Here is a 15,363-nt window from a genome sequence, read left to right on the forward strand (position 1 = left end):
ACCTCCTTTGGATCAAGAAAACAGAATACTTGAAATTAAAAATAAATATGTTTTTTGCTAACATCCAGATAGACTTATTTAATTTAGCTATTAAATTGCTAAGACCAAAAGAAACTCCTAGAGATCTTATCTTTGAAAGGTCAAATGTTTTTTTTTTCCCCTGTACTTAAATGAAATCATATGCTACAGCCACACTTCTAAGTGTAAAGACCTACTGCTAACATTTAAAAATAAAGTTTCTGGATGAGTTTAACATGCAAAAAGCCCACCTTAAACTACTGCACTGTGCAGATCACTTGAGAAAATAACCCATTTATAAGAAAGTATGAACGCGTAACCATACAACCAAGGCAAATTGCCACCGTCTGGAATTAACAGTTAACGAATTTGTTAATTTAATGTAGGAGTCAGCCCACAGCCAGCTTCAAGTCCTGAAGCAGTTCCACTGAAAGCAGTTAGACTCCTATGGGTCTCATGTTAAACAGTTCTCTAACAGACTAAACCAGGACTAAAGTAGTTTGGTGAGCTGAATTCACAGCAATTCATCTTTCTTTCAATATCTAACCATGAGCCCAATAGGGCTCCAAACTGTAAAGCACATTAACTGATAGCAAGCACAAATCTCCAAACTGTTTTGTTTTTTTTGTCTTCCCATTTTATTTCTATTTTCTCTTCCAGAGTTAAGTAATGAGCTGAGCAAAGGAACAGTGACATAAAAATTGTGTAAAGACTTACTAGGGAAAGATTTTCACATTTTCTGTTCCCTGAAAATGTTCAGTAAGCTGGATAACTTACAGAAACCAGTTTTAAATCACAATCAGAATTATATACAGAAATGATGACTTAACAGAAACTACAGTGGCTCTGCATGGTCTTAACAGATTGGTGTCACAGACTGGCATGGAGAACTAGGGGACTGCTATTTCTTCATCTCCAGGATTGCACTTCCTGGTCCTCGGTGTTTGGCGCTGCATATGTTGCAGAACTGGACAGGAGATACCTAGAAATTGGAAAGAAAACAAGAATCTCTTAGAGATTCCCACATTAGAATGTGGGAAGATGAATGAGAAGTGCTAATGCCTTTCTCAACATTCCCATTCACAGTCAGGCTGTTACCTATCAATGTATTCATGGATAGGTGTAGGAAGGTGATACAGAAGAAAATGCTACAGCAGGCTGTTCTGGAGTCAGAGGGCAGTACACCTCACCACTGACTCCAAGGGCATTGCTACCACCCTCCAGGAGAGCAAGGTAAAATTTCCCCCACAAAAAAAATGAATAATAGAGTCAACGGTATCACTGAGTATCTTCATAGATAAAGAAGAGAGTAAGTCACTTGGTCAGCTCCACTGACCACTGGACGTCTTAGTCACAGCTCTGTCTTTGGGTAGTGCTCCCCAGATTTCCAGCTGCTGAGAATATGGCCTGAATACTGTCCATTTGATATCAAATGTGTGTTGAATGTTACTCCTGCGTGTAGCTCTGTGCAATGCTTTATGCATGCAATACTTTTCTTTCAGAATGTCACCAGTAACCAAGTATCAGTAACACAGCTGATTACCTAAGGCCAAGAAATACTACGGCAGTGGAGAATTTGGCTCAGATATATGCAGATACCTGTGTATTTATACATACTATAGAATATATATCATGTAATATGCATGTCACATAAAAATCCCATCTGGAAAGTTAACTGTCCCAGAAAACTGAGAAGGCTAGATAAATTTTAGATTATTTCTCAAATAATAAAATTTGTGATAAATATTGCTTGAATAAATATTTACTAGTTGTTGGACTTTCTCATGCAAATGATCTAATTCATTAAGATTTTCATAACATATTTAAGTATACATGCTGTACCATATGGCTACAAGCACTTTGCTTGGTTACTTACAGATTAAGCAATTCACCAAAGTTACTTTTTCAACAGATGTTCATTTTCAGAGACAGATACAGAATCAGAAGAGCCTAAATTCCATTTTCTTTGTGATTTTGTTACTATTCTGACGCTTTCACTGGTTATATCTAGAAGTTACCTTTTTGGTTTGTTTTCATTGAAAAAAAAATAAATTTCCCTGATGAAGAAAAACATGTTCTGAGCATAAAGATGATTACAAAGATATTTAAATATTCACTATGAAATGAGTGATTTTTTTTCTTCCAGGTCACAATCATTTAATACGGTTCACTTGAGAAAAAAACATACTTAAAGTGAGAGCTGCAACAGAAAAGAATTAATAAGAAAAAATAAAACAGGTTGTATTCCCTTGTCTCAAAGCTGCATTACATATTCAGATTGAAAAAAAGTGATAAAATACTTCTCAAACAGCAGAAATTTCCTTCTAAATTGGATGAACTTTAGTTGCAGAGGCCCTGAACTCCATTTCCTTAGTCACATACTACTATGGGGTATCATCACAAATAATTACTGTAATCATATTACAATTCCTGATAGACCTATGCCGTTCTCCGCAGTTAACAGAAGGTAATAATTTGTCCTTTTATTTTTGGCAAAGGTGTCAGAGAGATTAAGCTATTCCTTACTGTGTTAGACACCGGGAGGCACTCTTTGTGAAACATATGTCTACAGTGGAACACTACCACGTTGAAGGACTTGGATGCATCTAGGAAAGAGTAAAGTAAATTAATTACAACAGAGCAATTAAACAAATGATTCAGTGGCTACATCAGTATAAGTCTATATCATATTATACGCATAGAAACATCAAGTAACATCTCTCAAATTAATTTCCAAATTATTCTGGTTCATTTACAGAAACCATGGAGAGTGATGGTCTCGGATACTGTGTCCCAGGTTTGGAGTTAAAAGACAATTTTATTCTGTGGCTTAAATGCTGTATACGGTTTCACCAGAAGTTTTTCATGCCAAAGTCTACATGCTAAGTTTGGGGAGGGAGAAGAGTAAACTGCCACCAAATAATTCAGCCATTTTGAAGAAAAGTAAAATCCTTGCGCTAGCACAGGAAGAACCCGAACATTAAGCAGTTCTAGCGCCTACGCTGCACGCCATGCTCTTGAAATTTGGCAGGAAGCTGCCTAAGTGCATGGTGTGCCTTTCAATTCCCACAGGAATATTTAGTCCAATTAGAAGCCTACATAATACATCCACATATCCAAAGAATAACCATCTCGCTCATCAGCATCATCCACAGTTGATTCCTTGGCTCCCATTCTCTCGACACACATATCTCAAGGCACTAGCACATTCAGCTCTGCCAGGTTTTCTACCACCATGTGACTGCTGTGGTCTGTACGTTAGTGCATGTGATCGTAGTGTAGTTGGTTTTATTTATTTATTTAAGTGGAAAATGGTAGAAATCAGATTAAAAAAGTAAGTGATTCTATTGGGCTACACACACTCTGCAAAAAAAAAAAAAAAGAAATAGGTCCATACATATACTTTGTCTCATGTATTCTTGTTTGAAGATGCCATGACAGATATTCTCCTAGTAAAACTACTTCTTCTTAAGATGTTCAACAACTCAATTGGTATTTCTGAAATACAGTTGCCTTGCAGAATGTAGGTCTTTAAAATAACGTCCTGAATTTCTAGTTTCAAAACTAATTTTAGAAGATGTTTTAAAGCTACAGTCTGTTGTAAGTTGTTTCAAATACGACAGCAGTGACTGAAGCCAAGAGTTTTCCACCACTCAGACAAAAAGTATATTCCATAAAACTTTATAATCTACAAGTTCAGTCTACATCGTTCAGAGCTGGACAAGATTTGGTGGCAACATCTCAGTTTTGTGGTTCTAATAATCTGAGAATATGTATGTTAATGGAATTAGAAGTTGCCTTGCATTCCATGTATTTCAAAACAAATAAGGAAGTCAAAGATGAATAAGAAAGAAAATCTGGGTTTACTGCAATAAAAAAAGTTCAAATTAAACTTCACTCCCACATCAGAATTCATAAGCAAGCTTTGCACAGGAGACTGAAATTTATACAGTGATTATTAAGGAAGACTACTACACATTTCTATGAATAAAAGCAAACAGTAGTTCCTCAAAAAAACCCAAACCAAAACCAAAAAACCAGACAACCCCTTTCTCTTCTAGAAAAGCATCCTACCTGAAGGAAGTATTGGAGACAGGCATGACTCGCAGATATTCTCCTCTGGAAAAACAAAACAAAACAAACTTGCAGCAGCTTTGTTAAACTCCATGTTTACTTTTTTTATAAAGTAGGCACAAACATCCTGCTATTACAGAAATGGAGCTTGGTCTTAAACTATTTACTTAATATGCTTAACAGAGACTATTAAAAATTGAAGAGCAATACTGGAGCAGCATTTCTATTAACAGCATGAGAAATGATGAGATCTTCTGATTCTGATGATGTCAGAACTGCAGGAGTGAGGCTGTTCAGGATCAGTGCTGTAGAGGCACAAGGCAAACTGGAAAAAAAAGAGCATAGGATGGGTGCCTGATATCTGCAGCATAAGCTCTGATCCTCTGTCCTTCTGTCAGCTTTTGCCTCTTGGTATCAACACTCAGCTGGTGTGAATTACAGCGCTGCTCACATGCATCAATAGCACCTTGCAAAATATTTTCAACTATTTCTAAAACTATCTGGTAGCTTTTGATTTGGTCACAGATGATTATCATCTGCATATCTCGTGTTGGAACTGAACAGCATTTTTCACCTTCATAGCCAAACTGCAGGACACAATACATTACTGGCTACGCAGAGATTGATCAAGAGAAAAAGCTGCATGCTGGGTCTTGTAGTTTTTGAGATATAAGTAGTTCCTTTGTAAAGGGGAAAGCAGCTAGTATCCTACTACAATCTAGAAATGAGGTACAATACTCAGGCTTTTGGGCAGCTTCCAAAGCGGACAGTCATGTGGCTTCCATCTATAAACCCAGTAAAAGAATTCAAAACCTTGAAAGTCACCATGTTTCCTCTGTACCCACCGTCTACTAGAACACCTTTCATCTGAGTTCGATGCATTTTCTTCAATAAAGAAAGAGAATCGGCAACAAGTATCTTTTTGCAGCCTTCCCGCAGCAAGATCTGTTGGTGCAAAGAACACAAAATACAGTGGTTGATGAATAGATGGGTATATCAACTATCTTGGCAAGTCTCCACTGGGTTTCTGCTGCCAAAGAGAGTTGAAGGAATGTTTAAGACTTTTCAAACTATTATAAAGGAGGAAAGGAGTAACCACCTGTTACCGTCACCTCTACCTAAGTGAAAAGCCCACAGTACAAAACAACCAACCAACCCTCAAAAAAACCCCCCAAAACTTCACAAATATACTATTGTCATAAATTATGATCTTCTTCCTATGAGCTTGTCTTAATAAAATACTATGGACAGGAATTTTTAAAGCGCCCCTCACAATTGCTTTCCAAACCATTTCAGTACTTCTACCCATAACTTTCCTGTCTTCTTTAGGAAAGGCATTTGATAATCATAAAACCTTCGTAACCACAGCAATTCAAAATTTATTTTGTTCAAACATATGTCCTGTTGAGGTGTCATTTATTAAGCAGTATTAAATGTCCATACAACTAAGCAAATTCCAGAGTTCGTTCCTCCGTAGCAGAAGTCTCAACTCATTTTCTACTTATTTAATATTTTTCATTAGATTGACATGTCATTGTCTGACAACGTTGTGAAACACAAAAAGGAATCAAGGGCAACCAAATTATACAGAGCCTTATTTCACAATACTTAATGAAGCAAGGATGAAAATATGAGAAACCCAAATAAGTCTTGTGGAACTTTTCTTCCTCCTCCCAAACTGATGTTTGGAAATTTGTTTTCCAAGACAATAATTCCTCTGAAAAGCGCTTTCAAAAGAGGCTCACAGTCAATTCTAAGCTGAACAGCCCTACCAAAAAAGCGGTATAAAAAGGCAATGTTCATTCCTTTCTCCTGATTATTTGCATTACAGGAGACATTGAGCGTTCTAAAATAGTCCAAGATACAGCTAATGTAAATACCGAAAAAGAAGTATAATAATAGATTTTACAGCCTGGTGAACACTGTCCAAAACCCTGTCTTCTCACATACACATTGTAAAGTAATAAGGACACACTGCCAAGAATGATATGCAGGTAAGTCTGCTAATCTGAAATACATTAAAAAATTAAAATTGAGTAACACTAAGCATTTCAAACTGGGCATGTCAGTGGGTAAATTACATTCTCCAGTACTAGACACACTGAGCTATAAAACATTTCAGAACACCAGAAACTGAATGCATCTCTACAAGACAAACACTCGGAAAATTAATCATTTTTAGCTGTGATAATCTCAGGAACTATCTACGTACATCTTTCCCCTTCCAACTTTATCCAAGGGCAAAAGAGAATATTAAATTTTGTTTTAAATATAGAAAAACGTCACTAGCTCTGAATAAACTACTAGAAACTTTTTGCAAGGACAATTGAACAACACTATCTTTCAGAATGAGGGCTTGCCTAATTCAAAATATTCTCGGTCATCAAATTATATCCCAAAGTCAGGTAAGTAACTTAGAGCGGATGAGGTCTGGGCTACACACTGGAGTCTTTGCTAGCTGCACTCAGCATAAGCAGGTGAAAAATCCCATGTTCAAGTAAAAGGAGCAAAGCAAGCATGTTAAATGAGAGGGGTGGAACAGAGATACAAGGGGAAGAAGGGAGCATGATTTACTATTTTCTGCTTAAAATACAGTATGCCAATGGGAAAACTTAATTTTAAAAAAAAAGAAGAAGAAAGAGGGAAACAGTAGACATCATTAGGTCACTGGAAAACCTCAATACTGCTGATGCCTTAAAAATCAGAAGTAACACAAATACAAGACACATGCTATCTTTCCCCCGTTATTTAAACTCTGCTAAGATTTTTCCATACCACATTCAATGACTGTTTGTCAGACCTTATATTGCTAGAAATGGAATACAGAAGGCAGCTATTGTTATATAAAAGTCACAATGAAGAATGTAAAATGTCAAATCTCAAGGTAATAAATCTCAACACTTCTGCAGAAACACATTTGAAGAGCTCAAAGATGAGATGGATAATTTAAGAGAAGTAGAAGAAGGAATTTGGAGGTGAGACAGAGGGAGAAAGAATGTTTGAATTAACTTCTTCACATTAAAAGATGGAGAGAAGTATATAACTGTGCACCCTAAGATTAGGCTAAACTAGTTAAAACGGACATCAGGCATAAGTCTGTAATGAAACCACTTTCTGAGGAGAAGAAATAGGACTCGGAGAGGATGAAAATGAACTTTTTTTTTTTTTACCCTTTAAAGGCACATCATTGCAAGCACGACCAGGACAGCACCTACAAAAAGAAGTTTTAGGCAGATATAATGCTTTTTACCAAATTAATGAAGACTGCTGAAACCAAACCCGTTATTGCAAAAAAGAATCCTAGTTCATTTTCTGCCTGTATTAGCGAAGATGCTACTGCATAATTAAAATCAGAAGCCATAAAAACTTCTATTTAATTAAAAAAGTCCCAATTTACAAATGCCTCACATTATCTTTAAAGGAAAACACTGCAGTATGCAGTTAATTTAAAAGGGTATACTCAAAGCTCTGGGGATAAATTCAGGCCTTGATTCAGCTTAGCACTCAAACAAGTTCAAGTTTCTCAAGGCCAATTAACCAAACTCTTCCAAACAGCATCAGGACCACAATTAAAAGCACATTATTTTTAGTCTTTACAACCAAAAGGCAGATGTCTTGTGCAAGCTGACCCCTGCCCCTAGTGCCTCCAAGGTATCTGGAACAGCAGCCTATGTTCAGGAGCAAAACCTAACAATTTTTCTAGGTGCTGTTTCAAAGCAGCGTTCATCAGATTATCATCAGGGTCTATGAGTTCGTAAATTCTGTTATGGATGGATAGATGTGAATGCTATGAATGGATGAAACTCTCTTATCCATCAGTTACTGCAGGTTCAATCAAAGTGCAACCTAGTAAGTCAACATTTGAGTAAAATGGCTAATTCACAAAATCTAGAGGTGCTGCATCTAAAGAAATTGGTTTTATATTGTAAAACTAGGGGGGGGGAAGTCTTAGAATACTAACATCTTTTGAAGTTTTCATCTAACAACTGTCAAAGGGTGAAAAATTAGGCATTGCTTTCCGAAATTTCTTCCAAAACCACAAGCATTCCCTGAATTTCACTCAGCTATAGACACCTATTTTATACATTTGGAAAGTGTAATGGGCTTACAACTAACTCACAAGTGCATAAATAACAGGGTTTTTCTATCAGCCTTCTCTGTGAGACGTGCGATACAATGCTTTAGAAACCTGAAGCATGGTTACATGGCTTATTTTAAGAAAGGCTCCTCCATTCCTCCTTCGTAAGTTAAGACCACTGTGTAATCAGATACCACAGACTTAAACACATGTGAACACTTCATATTCTTTTTCAATTTAATTTCCAGGGAAATGAATATAAAAGTTCAATAGTACATTTGAGAAAGAAGGTCTTTGTTAAGATCAAACTGTTGTACGACTGATGAGTTTCAGTTCAAAGAAGTTGTGTAAAGACAACATCAGTAGCACTGGTTTCAAAATAATGAATATAATGAAAATAATGACTGGAAAAAAATAATAGTTTGAATTTATATTTTGCATAGCAATACTTGTAGTAAATGCCGATTTTGCTACAATTTTCAAATACAAGCATTACCGCCCTAATTGTATTGGCTAAGGAGTTTTTAAAAATAATTGCACTGGTAAATTTCTAATGGGAACAGAGGTTCTGTATGAGTCTCAGAGAAGCAACCTCTGTGTGGAAACAGAATTAAAGTTACACTGACAACAACTTTTCAACTGTACGGAGATAAAGTTGAATTTTGTTTCTGTGTCTTTGAAAACACTTCTAAATGCAAGCAGTAAAGATAAAAATTCAGCTTTTGTCAGGGTATCAATCTGACTTGACTCAATTTGGTTAGCTTGCCATAGATTTGAATGTTATTTAGTTATGTTGAAACTGTTGACAGAAGAATGGTGATTTATCTGCCATTAAATAAAAAATGTGCTAGCAACGTGTCATTTCTAATAAATAAGCAGGTTTCTCCTTAAGACAACACATCTTCGGTTTATAAATTCAAAGGAAGTAGTCCGTGGTCTATTTTATCTATAAATTTATGGCACCAAAGAACTAGATTTCAGGAGTCAGATATAAAGTATAATAAAAAAGTTTTAGACTACACTTTACTTGATAAATACTCCTGTTAAAACTCACACTATACCTTTTTTTCTTTGTTGCCTATGTCTTCATAACTTTGTTGTCTATGAATGTTACTGTATATAAACAGTAAAATCAGTATGCATCACAACAAATCAGTGTCGCTCAATTATGTACTATGGTTTTAATACAATAATTCAGATGATGACAAAAAGAAAACATTACAATAAATGATCCTCAAGAGGGAAAAAACAAACAAAAATAATCACTTGGAGTTTTAATCCCAATTCAGAAAAACACTTAAATGAGTACTTAAATCTTTCCCTGTTTAACAGAATACTTAAGAGTGTGCTCAGTTTTAAGTTCATGGCAGAACTACATTTCCTGAAGTCGGAAAATAAAAATGGGTATTCTTGAATAATAAGGCAGCTTACCAGATCCCTACTTGTAAAGCAGAGCTGCAAGGCCAGAGCAAAAGCAAATTAGTAGTACTTAGTTGAAGTTGTAGCATAAAAACAAAGTCTCATGTGATCTACATTTTATTTTTACCCAACAAAACACCTATTTCTATCTTAGTGCCATGTTTGGTTGGTTGGTAGTGAACAGATGTTAACTCCTTTTCAAAGGTGTAAGTTAACCACATTAGAGCTGAGGTGAATTTAAGAGTATAGAACAGTTGCAGCAGTTCATCTAACAGGTGGTAATTTGTTAAAGTGAAGCAATCAGTCTGCAACATGCCAGCATTAGTAAAAAATTACTCAGGGAAGAGTCCAGATTTTAAAAAAACTTAAATTTTGTTGCATTAGTAGACTTCCTTGTTGGGTTCTTTAATGCACACTGGAAGCCACATATGGCATGCTTTGGCAGCCACTCAATTTGATTCACTTGGTTTTGCTGGGATGTAAAGAATTGCTTTCAAAAAGACAAAGTCTGTCAAAGGTACTGCTTTTAGCTCCTACCCGTATTTCAAATCACATTGTTATGGAGGCTTCCAAATAAACAACTCACCACCAATTTAAAAAAATAAATAAATTTATTTTTTTCTAAACCCACCAATCAGCCCTCCGTATATTACAGATCCGGATGTCCGCAAGAGGAGGACAGAATAACTTTCTGGGGTTTAACAATAACCCCAAAGACTTTACAAAACCCCACTCCCCAGGGGTTTAACGAGAACCCCAAACGCAAACTCCACTTCCTGGGGTTTAACGGGAACCCGAAACATAAACAAAACCTCACACCCCAGGGGTTTAACGGGAACCCCAAACGCAAACTTCACTTCGCGGGTTTAACGAGAACCCAAAACGTAAACAAAACTTCGCTACCTAGGGTTTAACAACAACCCAGAATGCGCTATCACTCACCTGGAAAATGAGGACTCTCAACCTCGAGGACCTGCTCAGGGCAGCGTCCCAACCCAAGGCACCTCGAGGAGTTTCCTTGGGCAGCGTCCTGACCCAAGGGGAGAGTCCTGACCGCAGCGTGCAGCTCCAGGGGACGAGCTCAAAATGGCTCCCCCAGGGGACTCCGTTTATACCCAGACCGAATCTGACCTGTAGTCAATAGCGGCTCCCATTGGCCAAAGGTCTCAACTACCGCGAGACCCTGACAACAAAGACAGCCAAAAGCTGCCACGTTTCAACAACCAGGAAGCTCTGTTTTCACTGGGCGGATGCACCTGCCACACACATCTAATGTAAAGTTTACTGTTGTGGAAATTTAGGAGACACTGGCACAGGTTTCCCAGAGCAGCTGTGGCTGCCCCCTCCCTGGCAGGGCTCAAGGCCAGGTTGGACGGGGCTTTGGGCAACCTGGTCTAGTGGAAGGTGTCCCTGCCCATGGCAGGGGGGTGGGAACTGGGTGATCTTTAAGGTCCCTTCCAACCCAAACCATTCTGTGATTCTGTGATAACAGGAACTTTGCATCTGCATACTTACACAAGCATAAAATAATCTTATCAGGGCTTGCAAAAGGAGGCCACAATTAAATAATATAACAGCACAGCTGTAGTACCTTTTGGGGAGACAACATTATGAAAAGATCAGCATAATTTTCATATTAGGCAGTGACTTGCAAGCCAAGCAACAGGTTCTAACTTCACCTGCATGTCTCCTTTGTGGATCTCGGCACAAGATTTTCTTTTTTGCCTTTGAAAATGGGAACAACAAAAAAACTTATGTGCATACAGATCTTGAGATCCAAATAGATGAAATTACAGTAAGTCTTACACAATGAAATTCGGATTTCTGTATGAGTTCAAAATGTCTGGTACATTACATGATACAAATCAGGAAGTTTTTAGCAAAATCCAAAGAGTTGTGCCAGGCCAGAATAGAGGATATGGACTTCTCACCACGAACAACATGATGCGAAGGCATGGCCAGGCATCATACAAACACACCAAAGAATACCTTTAAAACAACTAATGAGGCAGCAGTAATGATGAAGCTAGGGAAGAACTGCTTTCAGCAATGAGAGGCTGCTTAGACATTTAGCTGATGTCCCAGCCAGGTCCTGAAGCACATGCTGAATGCAGAAACAGTCCTGCTATAAAAAATTAAGCTTGCCAACCTAAGGCTACTTAGGTGAGTGTGCAAGAGCTGTGATCGCATCTTTAAATTTCAGTGTAGACACACCATCTGTTCATAAACGGTGCACTTTTCATTGCCTGTAGCACTTCCGGAACAGTCTTATTTTAAGCTATAGCTCACAGTTTTCTAAAGAAATATAGTCGCCCCCCCCCCCTTTTTTTTTTTTTTATAGATTGTTTTGCTATCGTACGAGCACGCTAAGCACAAATTACATTAAGCTTCCCTAATTTCTATTATTCCTATGAGGTCTAAATTTTATCCCTAGAGCTATCCAAATCTACTTCCAAATTAATTAATTTGAAATCCGTGAAGCATTTCAATGCTAACAGCAAATAATTTTAGATATCACTCCGAAGGTTAAATACATCCTTTTAATCCCAAAGTAATTTTGTTAAAAGGTATTTGAAGACAAAATGGTTCTTCCCTCCCCAAAATGTGACCAAAGGATGTCATTGGCTTTGTCTGAAGCCACGCAATATACTTTGCATACGTGTAAAGCTGCAGCTATGCACACAGCACTTTCTCAGTGTGCCTGCAGACACACAAAAATTACATTTTGATTTCAAAAGAACATCGAAACAGGAGGATCAGCAGTAGAAGCAGAAGAGTACTGACACCAGCAAGATTAACATGCAACTGTTTAAATGCAGCATGCTATTTAGCTAGTATTGTTGTGGAAGGATATTAGTATCTCATGAAGTCAATTAAAAACTGGAAGTAATGTTACAACATGCATTATATGCAAACATGTATCTGGTTATCTGGGGTAGCTCCTTGCACATAACAACTGTCAGGAGAATAAGATACGTAAAATGCTTCTTTGAAACAGTGAAAATCATAATCTAAAGCCCATATAATACTAAAATAATGGAAAAGCCTTGGAAAAGCTTAAACTCTTCCTTTTTAAAAGGCCTTCTGATGTTGAAGGCTCTAGCAGATATAGGCTTTATTTGGCCTGATAAGAGATCAGCCGTGACCTTCCTGAAAACCATCAAGTCCATCTATTTCCTAGAGATGTCTGAAGACTAATAGCAGAATCACAGAATCATTCAGGTTGGAAAAGACCCTTGGGGTCATCGAGTCCAACCATCAGCCCTACAAAGTTCTCCCCTACACCATATCTATCCCCCAACATCTCATCTAAACGACCCTTAAACACGTCCAGGGATGGTGACTCCACCATCTCCCTGGGCAGCCTGTTCCACTGTCTGACCACTCTTTCTGGGAAAATTTTTTCCTAATGTCCAGTCTGAACCTCCCCTGTTGCAGTTTATAGCCATTCCCTCTTGTTCTATCGCTAATTACCTGTGAGAAGAGACCAGCACCAACCTCTCTACAATGTCCTTTCAGGTAGTTCTAGAGAGTGATGAGGTCTCCCCTCAGCCTTCTCTTCCTCAAGCTAAACAGTCCCAGCTCCTTCAATCTCTCCTCACAGGATTTGTTCTCCAGGCCCTTCACCAGCTTCGTTGCCCTCCTCTGCACTCGCTCCAGCACCTCGATATCTCTCTTGTATTGAGGTGCCCAAAACTGGACACAATACTCCAGGTGTGGCCTCACCAGTGCAGAGTACAGGGGGACTATCACCTCCCTACTTCTTTCTGCTGGTCACACTATTTCTAATACAAGCCAGGATGCCGTTGGCTTTCTTGGCCACCTGGGCACACTGCTGGCTCATGTTCAGCTGCTTGTCAGTTAGAACCCCCAGATCATTTTCTTCCAGACAGCAGATAGGAAACAAATCTATATGAGGTTCAGAAAATTGGGAGTTTCAGCTGCTTACTGGGCTATGTTTTCTTGGACTCTGCATAGTCACACCATAGGCATTCAAACTGCTCTATATCCTTACATCACTCAGTAGAAAGGTGCAGAGCAGCATTACAGAGAACTCAAGCCTGGGCCTCCTTTGGTTGCAGAGAGATTTGAAGTATGCAATGCAACACTCTGTTGTTACATTCAGGAACACTGAAGAGTACACTTCTTCTGAGTTCTTACAAACGTGCATCAGAACCAGTCATGTAGAGAACTGCACATATCTGTATAATTATGCTGGGATAAGAACTCCCATAATCCAATGAGCAGTTCCTTTTTTTAAATGCACAGATGTCAACATATTCTGCACAACCGACATGAATGTGGTTTTAAAATTTCATCTTCCTTTAGTTAGTATGACACTTAACATACGACTCTAATATCTGGTGAATGTTTTAGTGAGTGCGTGTTGTGTTCTGCCTCCTCATATATGAAACAGAATGATAAGTATTGGTCATGATACTTTCCAATACTGGACAGCCAGGCAGTATAAAACAGTCTGAATCACCCAAGATCCTTCCAGTTCTACTTACCCGCCAGGTTTAAGACAGCATGGGAGAGATTTAGAAGTGCTAGAAGCCATCAAGAGAAGAGACTATTCACCTTGACGAATTTTTACCCTTTTTGTCATAGTTTTGTACTAACCCACAGCGTCAATGACAGATGTCTGAACAAAATGAACAAACCTTCATGATAGCCATTTTTTGTGCTGTTCAGTGGCAAAGCAGTTTTGCTATCTCTCTGAAAATGAGCATCACAGAAAGAATGCAACATTTACCTGCAAGTTGTAGTCCTGAAGAATTTTCACTAGTGAGTCTCTCAAATTAGGAATCTCCATGCCTTCCTTAATGCGGTGGATCAAAAGAATAGGATCAACATGTGTTCCAATATTGTTCAACAAACCAGTAATAAAAGCTGTGGAAAGCAAGAGGCAAAGAAATTAAGAAAAAAAAGTTCAGCAAAATACCTGATTAAAGGATGCTTTGGTGACAAGCTACAGGCTTTGGCTGATTCTATGACAGTTCTCTACTAAGAGCTAACACTAAGCCTCTTTTACATAGCCTTCATATGTTTCTTGCAGCTGTATGTACTTGAATACAAGCTTTTGGGGAAGAGAGGATGATACAGTTTGATGATTCACAAATCTTCTAGGGTACTCAGAAAAGGGGTACAAAGTATCCAGCACAAACCCACAAGTAAATAATGCATTTCAACTCAATAAAAAGGGCACTCAAGCAAACAGAACCAGAAAATTAACTCCATTCACAGTTCCAGGGTTTAAAAACAAATTTTCAGGCGTTTAACCTAACTCCAACGTGTTTCTAAACATTGGTGAGAGTGACACAAAATAGTCTTTTGCTTTTTGAAGTGCACCTGGCTAAAAAAAACACTAGAAGGACGAACCTCAAGGCTGTGCTTTTTCTTCAACCCCCAAAGCTGAAGAATATCACTGGAGTTGCTCTGCATATGGGCAGATAGAACTGAGAGAATTCTATATGCTTTGAATCTCTTTTGCTCTAAAGATGACACTAACTGTAGCATCACTTTTAGTGATGGACTGCACTTAAGTATGGGTAACTTCAGAATGCCATTCTTCTAAAGGAGTAACAGATTTTGGTTGCTTCTTTCTGTCAGAATTAGCAGCCAAGGGTTGAAAAGATATGTATTCTGACACTAATTCTACAAGACATTCAATCCTTCAGAAAAGAGATCCCAAGAGAGACTTTAAAGCCTTGATTTAAAGCCCCAGAAGAGGTTACAAAACTAATGGAGTAGATAATTAAAATAATACTGTT

At 38.0% G+C, this 15,363-nt stretch overlaps 1 protein-coding gene across 6 annotated transcripts in view; it reads right to left on the bottom strand.

The window, feature by feature from the left end:
* Window positions 1-632: 632 nt before the first annotated feature.
* VPS41 (VPS41 subunit of HOPS complex) overlaps window positions 633-15,363 on the bottom strand; it is a 109,736-nt gene continuing 95,005 nt past the window's right edge. For all 6 annotated transcript variants that reach the window (XM_074886065.1, XM_074886499.1, XM_074886152.1 and 3 more), the window contains 5 exons: window positions 14,346-14,482; window positions 4,938-5,037; window positions 4,093-4,137; window positions 2,545-2,624; window positions 633-1,000 (listed from right to left, as the gene is read on the bottom strand). In XM_074886065.1, the coding sequence (XP_074742166.1) occupies window positions 920-1,000; window positions 2,545-2,624; window positions 4,093-4,137; window positions 4,938-5,037; window positions 14,346-14,482 (443 nt within the window). In that variant the 3' untranslated portion in view covers window positions 633-919. The remainder of the gene's footprint in view (window positions 1,001-2,544; window positions 2,625-4,092; window positions 4,138-4,937; window positions 5,038-14,345; window positions 14,483-15,363) is intronic.

Source organism: Strix uralensis, chromosome 1, assembly GCF_047716275.1.
Source record: "Strix uralensis isolate ZFMK-TIS-50842 chromosome 1, bStrUra1, whole genome shotgun sequence".
In the NCBI taxonomy this organism is placed as follows: Eukaryota; Metazoa; Chordata; class Aves; order Strigiformes; family Strigidae; genus Strix; species Strix uralensis.